Source organism: Elaeis guineensis, chromosome 4 (assembly GCF_000442705.2).
Source record: "Elaeis guineensis isolate ETL-2024a chromosome 4, EG11, whole genome shotgun sequence".
NCBI classification, from domain to species: Eukaryota; Viridiplantae; Streptophyta; class Magnoliopsida; order Arecales; family Arecaceae; genus Elaeis; species Elaeis guineensis.
Genome location: NC_025996.2, coordinates 22946302 through 22961301, shown reverse-complemented (window position 1 = coordinate 22961301; position 15000 = coordinate 22946302). Strand labels below are relative to the sequence as shown.

Genomic DNA, 15000 nt, shown 5'->3' with positions numbered 1-15000 from the left:
CACTTAAGTGGTATCGCAGCACTCATCAAAAGCGCACATCCTGATTGGTCGCCAGCTGCGATCAAGTCTGCTATCATGACAACCTCTTATGTCGTGGGCGACAATAGGAAGCCGATCCCGGATGAGCAGCACTTACCAGCGAGCTTCTTTGCAATGGGTGCTGGCCATGTGAACCCATCAAATGCTGCTGATCCAGGGCTGATTTATGACCTGGATGTTGATGATTATATTCGATATCTCTGCGGGTTGTACAATGGAGCGCTTGTGGATCGTAATGTAGGTGGTGTTATTCGCCGTAGAATTAGTTGTTCTAAGTTTGGGAGCATTTCCGAAGCTGAGCTGAATTACCCATCCCTAGTACTGCCTCCCGGGTCCACGGTGAATCGAACGGTGACCAATGTTGGGAAGGCAAATGATGTATACAGAGTCGAGGTGGAAGCACCGAAGGGGGCAAAAGTTACTGTCACTCCAGCGACCCTTACGTTTTCAAAGGTCAAAGAGAAGAAGACTTTTACCGTGCGTGTGACCGGTGGAAAGAGCGGTTTGGCGGGGAATTTGAGGTGGATTTCTGGTCGGCATGTTGTAAGGAGCCCAATTGTCATCGTTGGTGATGCTAAAGACTTGTAGAATGCAACCACGTCAGCCGGTTGCTAGTTGTTTTTTCAAGCGACAATTGCTCACGTTGTGTTCGTTTACATTGTATGAAATTAATAAGAATTTCTAATGATTGCTCGTTTTTGCGGGGCAAAATGTGATGGATGCTTTTCAGATGCGTTTCTTAACACCAACATTGTTCATTGTTAATGGGTCTACGGTGTAAAATTTGTTGGAGCCAAATAGATGCATGCTTATATATTTGGCTCGGATTGGATCAGGATACTGGGAGGTTTATTCTCCAATCATGAGCCATTCATGATTGTTGGGTGGGCCATGATGTAGTGGGCCCTATCTAATTTAGCTGTCATGATGATCATGAGCAGACAGTGATGGTGGACTGAAGCTTTCCATTGTATTGCCCCGGCAAAATTCCAACTTGACTGCATTTGTTTCAGGACCTTTTATTTGATATTAATGCTTACATAAATGATGAAATAGCTCAATTTATTTATTTTTTGATAGGACGGAGCACTCATATATGTTTATTATGAATATAGTTGAAAAGATAAAAAAAAAGAATATCATGGAATGCCATTTGTACATCCATTGTCTTAGTCTAAGCAATTTCTAAGTTCAAGAATCTTACAAATTAATATTGTTGGATCAGCATTAATAAAAATGCAACTAGTATAATATAGAATTCAAGGGAGGTGGGTAATAAGGTTGAAGAAATACTTGATTAGTGGTTATCTTGATGTAGCTATGTACCGAAAATATCCATGAAAGATATGACATTTGATGAATTTCTTTATTGATTTCAGAGCCATGAAAGAGAGAACTTCGAAGAAGAAGATGGAGGTGGATTGTTGAGCCATAAAGCCATCTTCTTATGACTCTAGGTAGTTAAAAGAGACCTCCACTCTAGATGATGAGGTAAAGATGTAAGCTACCATTGATATGAGATTGGATGATCGATGGCAGCTTGAGAAGGTGGTTAGGTATAGGGCTCCATTTGGATATCACACTACAAGTCGGGATCGAGCTCAATGACCGTTAGGGGAGAGTTAAAGTTCAAGGGAACCTCCTCAGTTAAGAAGAGCATCAGCAAAGGTGGTAGTCATATTGCATCTATGTTGGGGGCTTTTAGTAGTAGAAAAGTCCTTCAAGGATATTCCATTAGGAGTTACTATCTATGACTTGGATCCGCATATCTTTCGTATCAAATATATATTCAAAGTAGTAAAGAATCGATAGTATATTAAAAAATGATAAGAAAAAAGATATATGACAAGCTATTGAATCCTAATTTCACTTCAGTCACATCCCAGTGAATGCAGCAAGCGACACATAATATCCACTTAAATCATTACATCCATATAAACTGTCAGTCTTGATGTAGATCCTTCAAAACCAAAAGACATTTAGGATGAGCTTTTTGACGGCAATAAGAGAAGCTAAAATAATGGATCACATTCTATAAGATTAAGTGGCCGACATATGGAGTGACAATGATGTGTGACGATTAGACCGGTTCTATCAAACAAAGTATTATCAACTTTCAGACATAGTTGATGAAAAAATATTTTATCATAAGGCAATTGATGCTTTTGCTTAAGTGCATGACACTACATAAATTTTGAGATGGATCGAGGAGGTGAACATTATGCTGGTTGTCACCAATAATAGGTCACAGTACAAGACTATAGAAGAAATCTTAATAGAGTAGCAATCACAAATTTACTGGATTCCATGTATTATATATAATCAACCTCATATTGATGGATATTAGGAAGCTTCGTAAAGTACAATAGATAGTAGAGTTAGTACAAAATATCACTAGATTCATCTATGAGCACATATGGGTCTTAACATTGATGCAGAGAGATCTTGAGATTCGGTGTAACACGGTTCGCTACAAACCACATAGTATTTGATAATCTTCTTGGTAAGAATGCAGATTTGTATAAGATATTTGTTAATACTGAGTGACAATAGGGTAGATATGTGAGGGCCAACACTGAAGGAAGTTATATTGATGGTTTAGTGATGAGGTAAATATTCTGGATGAGGATCCATAGGATAGTGAAAGCTATCCACCCTTTATATAAGGTGTTTCGGATCGTAGATAATAAAAGATATCCCTAGATGGACTTCTTATATCACATGATTAAGATAACAAAGAATCAGATCAGGATGATAGATCAGAAACATATCAAGGAATACATCAATATTATTAAGCGATGGAGGGACAACCAGATGGATAAAATTTGTATCTAGCAGATAAAAAAAAATCAACAACATTATAAAAATTATTATTTTTATTTTTTTATAATTTAAATAATTATAAAATTAATTTGTAGCTTACTATCTAAATCCAAGGTTCCAACACATTGTATCTAGTATAGATATAGATGAAGAGCTTCTAACCTCCCAACATAATGTCATATACAAGATGGAGCCTAATCTAGAAACCATAACTATATATTTGAAAGTGATAAATAAGTTTTTCTTTTTTCATAAAAGAAGAGGTAAATTAACTTAAGTGATATATTTGTATTAACTTAATTCTATCTTTAATCAATAACATATTATAATAAGTATATTTTCTTCACAGATTAAAATACTTAGGGAAGGCTTCGAAAGTTTTGGAGGCAAATCAGCTATCATAATAAAAAATAAGATGAATTTAGGTAGATTAGATATTAATAACAATAACTTTTAGTTGATGTTACATAATTACTAATATGATACATTAATGTACATCTTATACATAATTTTGCTCAATACTTTTACAGTCGAATGGTGGATTCATTTTGGTTTATCGATAAGAGATTTTAAGTGACTTGCCATCTAGATCCTCTTTCAATTAGTCTTCTTGAGTGACCACAAGTGCACTTGGTTGATCTACACCCTCATCCAAAGCAAGTAGAGGAATCATCTGACATAGAGATGCCTTAATGATCTTATATATATTTACTATAATTTAAGGTTGAGGCTGAAATAAATATAGGAGAAAGTAAGCTGAAGTACTTGGGGGTGGGTGCAAAGGTGGTCAAGGGGACCTAAATAGATCATTTTATGATGGAGTATGAAGCGTTCATCCTTTTAACCCTTATAAATAGCATTAGGTAACAAAACATGTATTAGACATAAAACAGAAGAAAGATGGGATGCATGGAGAAAATAATCTCTTTTAAAGATGATTAAACTTTCTTAGAGTTTTTCTAGTGGCTTTTCATATTTCCTCTTATAGAGTTTAGGTATGCTGCGACAATATTGTTGTGTGCTCCAATCATCTGTGGTTTGTTGGTTCATCTATTCTAGGTTTGAATTCATAATCTATAGTTTTCTCTTCCTCAATGAATTGGATTTATTTAGAGTATGATTAGAATCAATATTTTTCTATTATGCTTTTATTAATTTTTTTTGATAAAATGGTTTGAATTTACCAACACACACAAGGTGAAATAATGTAGAAATATTTTATAAGTGTTAAAAGGAGTTAGTTAAATAAATCTTCATGTGGGATTCTTATATTGCTTAATACCCTAATCCTCTGTTTGATACAAAGGATGGATTAAAAGAAAGATGAATGGAGGAGAAGGATGGATGGAGGAAAGGATGGATAGATTTTTCATCCATCCTCTTATATGTTTGATGAACATAGAAGGATGGATAGAAATGATTCCCTACTCTGTTTGATATAAGAGGAATGAGAGAAAGGATGGATGATATTTTTATAATATTTCACTAAACTACTATTCGATAAAAATATTATTATTATTAATTTATAATATTTATTTATACTAAAGAAGTAAACAATTTATAATCTTATAATATTTATAATTTATAATTATATTAAAAATTATATAAATATTTAATTTAATACATGATATCATAAATTAATTATTAATAAATTAATTATATAAATAACTAACTAATTTATAATTTAATTTAAATAGTTAATTAATATTATATAGATAGTTAATTAAAAAATAATAAATATAAATAAAAAAATTGAAGATAATCTAATTATTTAATTATAATTATAAAAAATTATATATTAAATTTAAAATAATAATTAATAAAATTTAATAATATATAATTAATAATATATATATATATAATATATAAATATTATGAATGAAAAAGTAAAGAAGTATTATATTTTTATCAAAAAAATAATGAAGGATAATTTTGTCAATGCCAAAGTCCATCCTTCAATGTTCCATCTATCATTCATTCATCCTCCCAATTTGGAAGGATACAAAATGGTGTGACAGAATGGATAGACAATCCATCTTTTTCATCCATCATTTTCATCTATCCTCTTATGACCCCAACCAAATACAGCCAAAATATTATAGAAACCCCTTCAAATTTTATCGGTTCATAATTCACTTCTCGTTTAATGAATTAGGTAACTTTATGTGCTCTAGCATCACGTGATGATCATAGTTATGACTTATGATCCAAACTGTTAACGTTATAGGGTTTAGCCATGTTAGAAGAAAACATGATCCACTGGACTCGTGTCACTGTACTGTGTATCCGTAAACGTTAGTATAATCACTATTAACCTGTTCAAGTTAAAGGTGATTGTAAGAAAATCTCTTGAAAGTTGAGTAGTGTGAAGCTGGAGTCAAATTAAGCTAACATATGTATAATTGATCAAATTGGCAAACTAGATCTTAAAGGAATATCCATTCCAACCACAGTCTTAGTGAAGTCGTAACAATTTCTGGCTCATCCTATATCAATTATATATCCTTTATAGGTGAGAAAAGGGCTCACATTACTGACTCTCAATCCTACATCCAGGATCACCAACTCAGCCATCACCTGACTTCCTGAATTTTTAAAAAGTTGACCCAACGGAAGTTCCGAGTTGTCCTCTTGTACATATTATGCAATCTGTATCTGTTTCTTATTATGAAATAAATTAGGGGGGTAGCTCTTTGCTGCCTCCCTTTTTCCTCCAAAAAAAAAAAAGAAAAGAAAAGAAAAGTTCCGAGTTGTCTTATTTCATTTCTTGAATTCCTCTTATACATGGGTGCAAAGAAGGAAATGCAACATAGGCGAAGACGGCTTGCGTTAATCACTTCCTATCTTAAAATAAACGATAGCAAACAAGGAAAGAAACTAACGCTGTAATTGCTATAAAAGCACTTTCCAACTTAATTTTATTCAATGGAATGTCAAACCTCTCTGTATCTTACAAAGAAGCAGGCACTTAGAATCACCTTTTTAATTTGGGTACAGCTGCAGATAGTTTAATTTAGCTGCATGGCAAACAAGAAGAGAAACAAAAGCTGCAAATGACGCCATCAAAGATCACCATGTAAATCTAGAGCTCCACATTTTCGGACGTCAAATCTATCCTTAGACAAATCGAAATTAGGAATATAATTATTGAAATTGTTGAAGTTTTGATGTCCTAATTCGATCATTTCGCGTCAGGGACGACAACTGAAAATAGCACACATTCACTCAGGTTCATCATCCCTGTGAAAGCGAGCAAACCTTCAGGCATTCAACCCATGCCATTTTAACCGGGGAGTAACATATCCGATCCAGTTCATTTTCCCTTTTCAAACAACGAAATCACTCCACAGTAAACGACAGCCAGCACAGCTTCCATTCTAGTCTCTATTATACAACAAATCTGCGGGATATTTCCATAAAGATTCAGCCACAATCCTTATCAAAAAAAAAAAAGGAAAAAGCAAAAAAAAAACTGCAATATCTCCGCAGCTATTGATATTTTTTTCTCTTTTTTTCAGCAAATTACTATTTAAAGGTTGCAGGAGTACTGTATATATGGCACAACCTAATTTTAAGCACCTGCAGGTCCGAACAATCCGAATCAATTCCATCTCTTTGCTCCCCTTCAACATGGAAACCCACAATATGATGTCCTTCTCCATACTCCTCCTTTCGGTCATCCAACTCCTCTCTAATTTCCACCCTGTCACATGTGCTTACAACCATTCCAAAGCTGACGATTCTAGTCAGCTACGGGTCTACATAGTTCATGTACTACCCCCTTCAAAGGCTCCCAATGCCGCCCCACTGGTCTCGAAAGCTACTACAAATCCTTCTTGCCGGACTCTATTTCTGAGTCGGCTGAGACGCGGCTGATCTACTGCTACTCGGAAGTGCTCAGCGGTTTCGCTGCAAAGCTAACCGAGGTGGAGGCGAAGAGCATGGCCAAGAAGCCTGGCTTTCTGCGTGCCTATCCGGACAGGCTCATACCGCTACTCACCACCCACACGCCCGACTTCCTTGGCCTTCATCAAGGGAGGGGGCTATGGCAACCTTCTGGCCTTGGCAAGGGGGTAATTATTGGAATTTTGGACACTGGACTCCACGCCACACATCCTTCATTCAATGATGATGGAATGCCGCCTCCCCCTTCCAAATGGAAGGGGTCGTGCGAATTCCCCGCTGGTTGCAATAACAAGCTCATCGGCGCCAAGTCCTTCCCCAATTCTGGAGTGGGTGCCCCAGACGATGAAGTTGGGCATGGCACTCACACTGCAAGCACTGCTGCGGGAAACTTTGTGCAGAAAGTTGAATCTTTTGGGCTCGCAAGCGGGACGTCAGCGGGAATGGCACCTCATGCACATCTGGCCATCTACCAGGTGTGCAAGGAAGACGGCTGCTCCGGTTCTGATATTCTAGCCGGGCTAGATGCAGCCGTAAAAGATGGTGTCGATGTGCTCTCGCTCTCTCTTGGTGCAACTTCTATGCCTTTTAACGTTGACCCCATTGCCATCGGCTCCTTTGGTGCCACTGAAAAAGGGATTCTTGTCGTTTGTGCTGCTGGTAATGATGGCGTTGCTAGCTCAGTTACAAACGAGGCCCCATGGATACTCACCGTGGGCGCCAGTTCCGTGGACAGAAACTTCCGATCCGTTGTGACGCTTGGTAATGGAGAGCAACTCTATGGTGAGTCTCTTAATCAACCTAAAAGCTTCAAACCCTCCTCGCTTCCTCTAGTCTACCCCAACGATGGCACCTGCTTCACTGTGGATGCCAATATTACTGGCAAGGTCGCGGTGTGCGATGCTGCTGGAGATGAACAAGAGATAGCTGAAGGCATCAAGATTGCAGGTGGGGCTGCGGTGATATTCCTCAACCCTCAGCTTGCTGACTATTCCATTGTTCTTCGAGATATCGAATTCCCTTCGTCCAAAATGACCTATGAAGATGCCTCCAAGATTAAAAAATATGTGAATACAACAAGGAAGCCAACTGCCTCTATCACCTTCGATGGTACGGTTCTTGGAGTATCCCCGGCTCCCGTGGTTGCCTACTTCTCTTCCAGGGGACCGAGCACGGTGACCCCGGGCATTCTAAAGCCCGACATCTCGGGACCGGGCCTTAACATCATGGCTGCTTGGCCTGTCCAGGTGGGATCTGGGAAAAATGGTGCAAAGACCTTCAACATTATTTCTGGTACCTCCATGGCAACCCCTCACTTGAGTGGCATTGCAGCACTGATCAAGAGTGCACACCCGGATTGGTCGCCAGCTGCGATCAAGTCTGCTATCATGACAACTTCTGATGTTGCGAGCAATAATAGGAAGCCGATCCTGGATGAGAAACACTTACCAGCGAGCTTCTTTGCAATGGGTGCCGGCCATGTGAACCCATCAAAGGCTGCTGATCCAGGGCTGATTTATGACCTGGATGTCGATGATTATATTCGGTACCTCTGTGGCTTGTTAAGCGGCAATGTGGGTGAGATTGTTCGCCGGAATATTAGCTGTTCTAAGTTTGGGAGCATTTCTGAAGCTGAGCTTAACTACCCATCCATGGTACTGCCTCCCGGATCTACAGTGAACCGAACAGTGACCAATGTTGGGAAGGCAAATGATGTATACAAAGTCGAGGTGGAAGCACCGAAGGGCGCAAAAGTTACCGTCACTCCACCGATCCTTGAGTTTTCAAAGGTGAAAGAAAAGAAGACCTTCACCGTGCGTGTGATTGGTGGGCAGAGTGGTGCGGAGGGGAATTTGAGGTGGGTTTCTCGTGGGCATGTTGTTAGAAGCCCCATTGTCATCGCTGGCGGTTCATAAAGTTGTAGAATGCAACCACTTCCGCCCCGTTTGCATGTTGGTTTTCCCAACGGTAATTGTTTCCTTCGTGTTCGTTTACCTAGTTTGAAATGAATAAATAAGAATTTCTAATGGATGCTCTTTTTTGGGGGGTAAAATCTAATGGATGCTTTTCAGTAGGATTTCTTAAAACTTCTATGGATGCTTTTCATTGTTAACCGGTCTGTGGTGTAAAAGTTGCTGGAGCTAAATGGATGCTAATATGTTTGGATTGGATTGGATTTAGGAGGCTTGTTCTCGAATCATGAGTTGTTCATGATTGGAAGAATATGCCATGATGTAGTGGGCCCTATCTAATTTACGCCATCATGATACGTACAGGAGCAGACGGTGATGGGAGATGGGAGCTTTTTCCATTGTATTGCCCTGGTAGAATCCTAAACTTGACTACATTTGTTTCAGAACCTTCTGTTTGATATGTGTGCTTATGTAATATATCGCGATATGTTCCTAGATTTTACATATATCCCAATTGAATCTTAGTCCCCAGCGATAAGTGGCCTGAAATCGTCAGAAAGTCGTCCGCATAATATTAGCATGCTACTACATCTCCTTTCATCCGCCCTCGTCCCATCCCAAAACCGATATATTAATAGCCCGAGCAATCCTCCAGCACTCATTACTCAAAGTTGTCCAAACCTCTCCATTCTCGCTTGTCATTCTCCATGGAATATTATTTTTTCTCATTCCTTGCTTTCCTTCTCGTTTCCAATACTGCTCTGGTCAATGGAGAAGACTAGGCTTCGGAGCTACACACTTAAAACTCTCGTCCGACTACGAGAAGACATCATGGTTCATAGCCCTCAAGTTCTTGAGAACTGGTACACATCTTTCCTACCGTTAACGCAGTTTTGCAGACTCCTCCAATGCGTCACGCTTAGTCCACACCTACAGTTAAGCAATTAATGGCTTCATCGCAAGTCATGAAATAGGACGGAGAAATGCTCATTTTATATGATGGAATTTCTCAGCTAACTGCAATTTTGGGCGAGATTGCCGAATTTGTGGACCACTCTCAAACTGTTGCATTGAAATCACTACGCTCACAGGTGACCTCTCAATTGTTCCAGGTGTCCTGTTTTCAAAGGAAGATGTTAATGGAGGCAAGGGACTCAGCGATGTACCTGCTTATTGTTTCCCCTGTTCCGCGCTGCTTTACTATGTAAAACCTCAGCATCATCTCCCCTGTGCTGAGTTTTCTCCTCTTCTTTTCTTCCGGCTTTGGTCTCCTCCACTTCTCCTGTACACAGTCTTCCGTAACTCACCATCCTGACTCCTCTATACAAAACTCTTCCTCCTCTTATTAATAAACGACAGGTGGCTACGCCTCCTGTAGCCTCCTCTGATAAAAAAAAAATGTACATGGAGAAGAAGGAGACATTCCACGAGGCTTACCCAGATCAACTATTTTCTCTCATGACCACTGTAATAACCCAGATAAAAAAAAAAAAAAAAAAAAAGGGGACGGAAGGAGACTCCCGAAGGGAGTCTTCTTCTCCGATGAATCCCGATCGGAGAAGGACTCTAGGCCTCTTAGAACTCTAGGATTCTCTATAAATAAGACTCTCCTCTCCCTCACGAGCCTCCACCGGCGACCGTCGAGCCCGATTCCTCTCCTTTTCTCCGTAGAGGCCGCGGCAGCCTCTTATCGTGTTCGCCGGAAATTGAAGGTCGAAGAGGCCACCGGAGTTCAGGTAAGGGTTCAATCTTTCTTCCTCTCCCTCTTCTCTTTCTTCCCATGGTTTTAGACTCCTCGCCGGCCGTCAGGATCGCCGGAAAATCCATGAACAAGAAGATCCCCTGTTTTTCGAAAAAAAAAAAAAAGCTGCCGGCCGTCCGCTGCTGGCCACCGCCGGCCGAACCCCATCGCCGGCCGTTGTCGGATCTCCGGCCAAGCCGCCGGAGCCCGAGCCATCGGGGGGGGACCTCACGGTCTTTCCCTGTTTCAGCCAAAGGAGGCCGCGGGAAGAAGAAGAAAAGAAGAAGAAGAAGAAAAAGAAAAGAAAAGAAAAAGGAAAAAGAAAAAGAAAAGAAAAAGGAAAAAGAAAAAGAAAGAAAAAAAAGAGAAGAAAAAGAGAAAAAAAAATAAAATAAAATAAAAAGAAGAAGAAGAGAGAAAAATTTTCTCTCTCCTCTCTCTACCTTCTCTTTACATTTTCTCTCTCTAGATACTCTCTCTATTTTCTCTCTCTAGATCTTTCTCTCTTTTTGTGAATTTTATCTCTCTAGAATCTTTCTACTCTCTCTCTGATTGCATCACAGACCCTAGGATATATTTGAATTAAAAATATGATGATTTGAAATTGCTTCGAAATTCGTGCGATAGATCTGATCCCAGTCCGATCCTATTCGAAATTTGTAACATTTGATTCATATTGAGTCACCCTGATAGGACCTCTGATGATCTCGATCATGATTGCCTCATCAGAAGGATACGAAAATTTTCTCTCCACTTTCTCTCTCTACTTTCTCTCTCTAGAATTTTCTCTCTCTTCATGGAATTTCTCTCTCTAAAAGTCTTATGGATCAGTGAAGAATCTAGATGCTTAAATAAATCCTAATTTTGATTAATCCTAAGATAGGTTCTCGATCTGTGTTTTAGGATCGATTATCGGTAATTTTCTTCATATATATTTTTATATTTGATCAGGGTCATGAAGAGATGATTGCTGCAAATGATATCGAGTGGAATATTTTGTTAAAAAATTCATAAATCAAAGAAGAACATTGATTTTTGTGCTTGGATCAGTCACCGGTAAAGATAAGAATCTCTGTACATGATCATCATTATATATGTTATTTTACCGTTGGTTTTATCTCCTTGATTTTGCATCGTTGGATTTGAGATCGATGAAATTGTTATATCTGAGACACTGTTATTTATTTATGTGATTTTGAGCATGAATATGTTATATCAATTTATATATATCAGCGATTGATGGCATGATTATATGGGTATGACATATTTATTACACTGCAAAATTTGAATTGATTAATGAAGTCAAATATTATAATTTCATGAAAATGAAGAGAAAGAGAAATTTGGTTTAGACTGGCCTTGTCATGTGGAATAGCTTGCCAGGAGCTTATGTCTGGAACAGCCCCCACAGACTTATGTATGGAAGAATATGATCCGAGAAAGATCATGAAGAATCTGATCCGAGAAAGATCATGAATAGTTTGATCCGAGAAAGATCATGGCCATTTTGATCCGAGAAAGATCATGAATATTTCGATCCGAAGAAGATCACAGAAATTGATCCGAATAAAAGATCATCGCATGATCTTGGTAGTCCAAAGCCAAAGCTAAAGCTAAAGCCAAAAAGAAAAGGATTAAAGACGATGTGATAATAGAAGAAAATAGAAAGATAAGACATGAAACAATCGTTGAATAAAATTGTTTCTCTTATTAATATATGGTGATGCATCTCTTTTGATGAAACAGATAATTTATAAATGTTTGCAGTATTTTGGACAGTGAACATCGACTTTTATGTGTTATTGTTTATCTTTATTTTCAGATTATATTATTATATTGATGTGATATGGGAATTCTTACTGGGCTGTAAAGCTCACACCCCTTCATTTTTTTTTTCTCAGAGTTACAAGATGTCCATGGTTGGCTATGGTATGGATTTGTGAGTGAGCGGATGCATAGATAGAGTACCGTTGATACATGATCAGAGGATTGAAGGAATGTTAATTGTAATTATGCAAGTTTTATGAATTATTATTGAAATTAAATATTATGGTTGATAAGATTGTAATGATTTAATTTGGCCTTGCATATTCTTTAAGGCTTGCTCTAAGGAGTGTGCGGCCATCACGTATCCGACCCGGATGTTGGATTCGGAGCGTGACAGAATGGTATCAGAGCTTAGGTTATGATCATTGGAGATTACGATATAAATGATTAGGATGTGATAGAATAATATCAGAGCTTAGGTTTAAGATCACTAGAGATTATGAAGAGATATTAAAACTTTATGTAAGATCAATAGGATGTGACGAAGTGGCATCAGAGCCTAGGTTATGATCATTAAGGATTATAATATAAGTGATTTAAATATTATAGAGTAATATCAGGGCTCAGGTTATGATCATTAAGGATATGACAGAATAGTACTAGAGCCCAAGTTTAAGGTCACTAGAGATTGTCATATAAATGATATCAAAACTTTGGGATTATAATCAATAGAGTATGATTGATAAAATCAGAGTTTAAGATTATGATTATTAAAGGTATGATAGAATGATATTACAATTTAGGTTATGATCATTAGAGAATATGATTTAAGTGGTATTTAAGCTTAAGATTATAATTATTGAAATTATGACTTTAGTAATATTTAAACTTAGGTTATGATCATAAGGAACATGATAGACATAAAACAAACGATCCGGTAATTAGATTTCGAGTCAATAGATATTAAGATGAAATTTATGTATAAGTGGCATATGATATCTATAATAGAATTGATGAGTTATATCTTAGATTTCAATTAGTAAGGTTGACTTAAGTATGAAAAGAGTTGACCTTGGAATAAAGTGGGAGTTATTGATAAGTTATGTTGAGTATACTAGATGATTTTGGAATGTAAAACTTATATGATTGAAGATCATGATACTTTTTCTAATTCGATGATAATTGTTTGAGCATTATAAATTTTGGACTTATCAAAAGAAAGTTAATTAGGGTATGGTCTAAGAAGAAATTACATCATATGAGAGAGAAATATTTTTGAGCATTGAACCTATAAGAGGTCATATATGAAATTTAATTTAGATAAAATATATATATATACTTAAATTTTATTATGAGAATATGAGATACACATTTAGGTGAAATCTTTGGTTACTCAAAATATCATATTCTGAATATGATTCCTTGATCTTTCAAGTAGCATTGAATCTCAAGTCAAAAGTTTATTTTTCTAAGTGGATCAAAAGTATTTTGATATTGTTGTTAATTTAAAGAAAAAAAATTATTTTGTCAGAGTATGATATACAGGTTATGATGAAATCTTTAATAATTCGTATTACTATCTTTGGATTAGATTTTATTTATTTTTCTTGTGATTGTTGAAGATGGTGAAGTGTATTAATTATTCAAGTCAAAGTTTGAATTTTTTTAAATTAAATTAAGACGCCTTGTTAGTGTTAAATTTTGAATGACTTATACAAGGGACAAAATTTTGTATGGATTTATTGATTAATATTAAGGATTGTGATAAAGGGAGCTCTATAAGAAATAATCAAGTTAATTCTATTTATAAAGATGTTGGCTTGAGTTCTTCTAATTTGTCAAGTTAGAATTAATTCTTTTAAAAAGGAAGTTTGATTTAAAAATTATCTAAATGATTATAAGATAAATCTAAAGTTAACTCCAATTGATTCTAGACATGTTTGATTCTTGAAGAGTGATGAAACTTATACAATGATTTCAAACATAGGAAGTGGATCAAGATTTAATTTTATATGCTATATCCGAAGGTAGTAAAGATAAAGAAACTTAAAATTTTGCCGTAAGTCTTATATGAAATTTGAAGGTTGGATCTATCCTGGATTGATCTAACATATAAGGATATCTTTATCTTTGATAGACTTATATAGTTTGATAAATTAATATCAGAGTGCGCAGCAAAAGCATGGTGGGTTAAATTGGTTAGAAATATTAATTCTTTGATTCTGAAAATATTATGGAATACATTAGTTGTAAATAAGGAAGGATTTTATTGATAATGAAATGATGCTATAAATTTTGATATAATCTGATCATAACCGAATAATTTTTGTTAGTAGGTTGTTTCATTGTAGATAATGCCAAGAAATTTTAGACATCTCAAGTTACAGCTTGATAGTTCTAGTATTAGTTCAAACTTAGAATGTACTAACATAGATCTCATTTTTTTTCAAATTTAATATTATTACTCATACTGATATAGAAGATTGAGATTTTTCTTAAGATGAGAGTCTACATATAAAATTTGTTAGAAGGTCAAGAGAAGAAAGAAATCGATGATTGTGAAGAATACCTGATGTTTGACCTTTATTTATTTTCTATCAAGGGTAGTCTGAGATAATTATAAATTTCGAGTGAAATATATTAGATAAATAACGGTGGTATATTAATACAAGTCTAAAATATTACGGTTCTTCGAAAAAATTGAGAAATCAATAAGAAGGGATGAGTTTGAGATTTCAAATAATTTTTGTTATAACAAGATCATGAGAAATAAATAATATATATGACATTATCGTAAGCTTGAGAATGACATGA

The 15000-nt window shown here is 36.4% G+C and overlaps 2 protein-coding genes across 2 annotated transcripts in view; both read left to right on the top strand.

The window, feature by feature from the left end:
• LOC105043550 (subtilisin-like protease) overlaps nt 1-627 on the top strand; it is a 2199-nt gene extending 1572 nt beyond the window's left edge. The window contains exon 1 of the mRNA XM_010921123.1: nt 1-627. This exon is cut by the window's left edge and continues 1572 nt beyond it. Coding sequence (XP_010919425.1) covers nt 1-627 — 627 coding nt within the window.
• Nucleotides 628-2471: 1844 nt separating this feature from the next.
• The window catches only part of LOC105043551 (subtilisin-like protease), a 13690-nt gene continuing 1161 nt past the window's right edge, over nt 2472-15000 (top strand). The window contains exons 1-3 of the mRNA XM_073256043.1: nt 2472-2504; nt 2593-2648; nt 6629-8666. Coding sequence (XP_073112144.1) covers nt 2472-2504; nt 2593-2648; nt 6629-8666 — 2127 coding nt within the window. The remainder of the gene's footprint in view (nt 2505-2592; nt 2649-6628; nt 8667-15000) is intronic.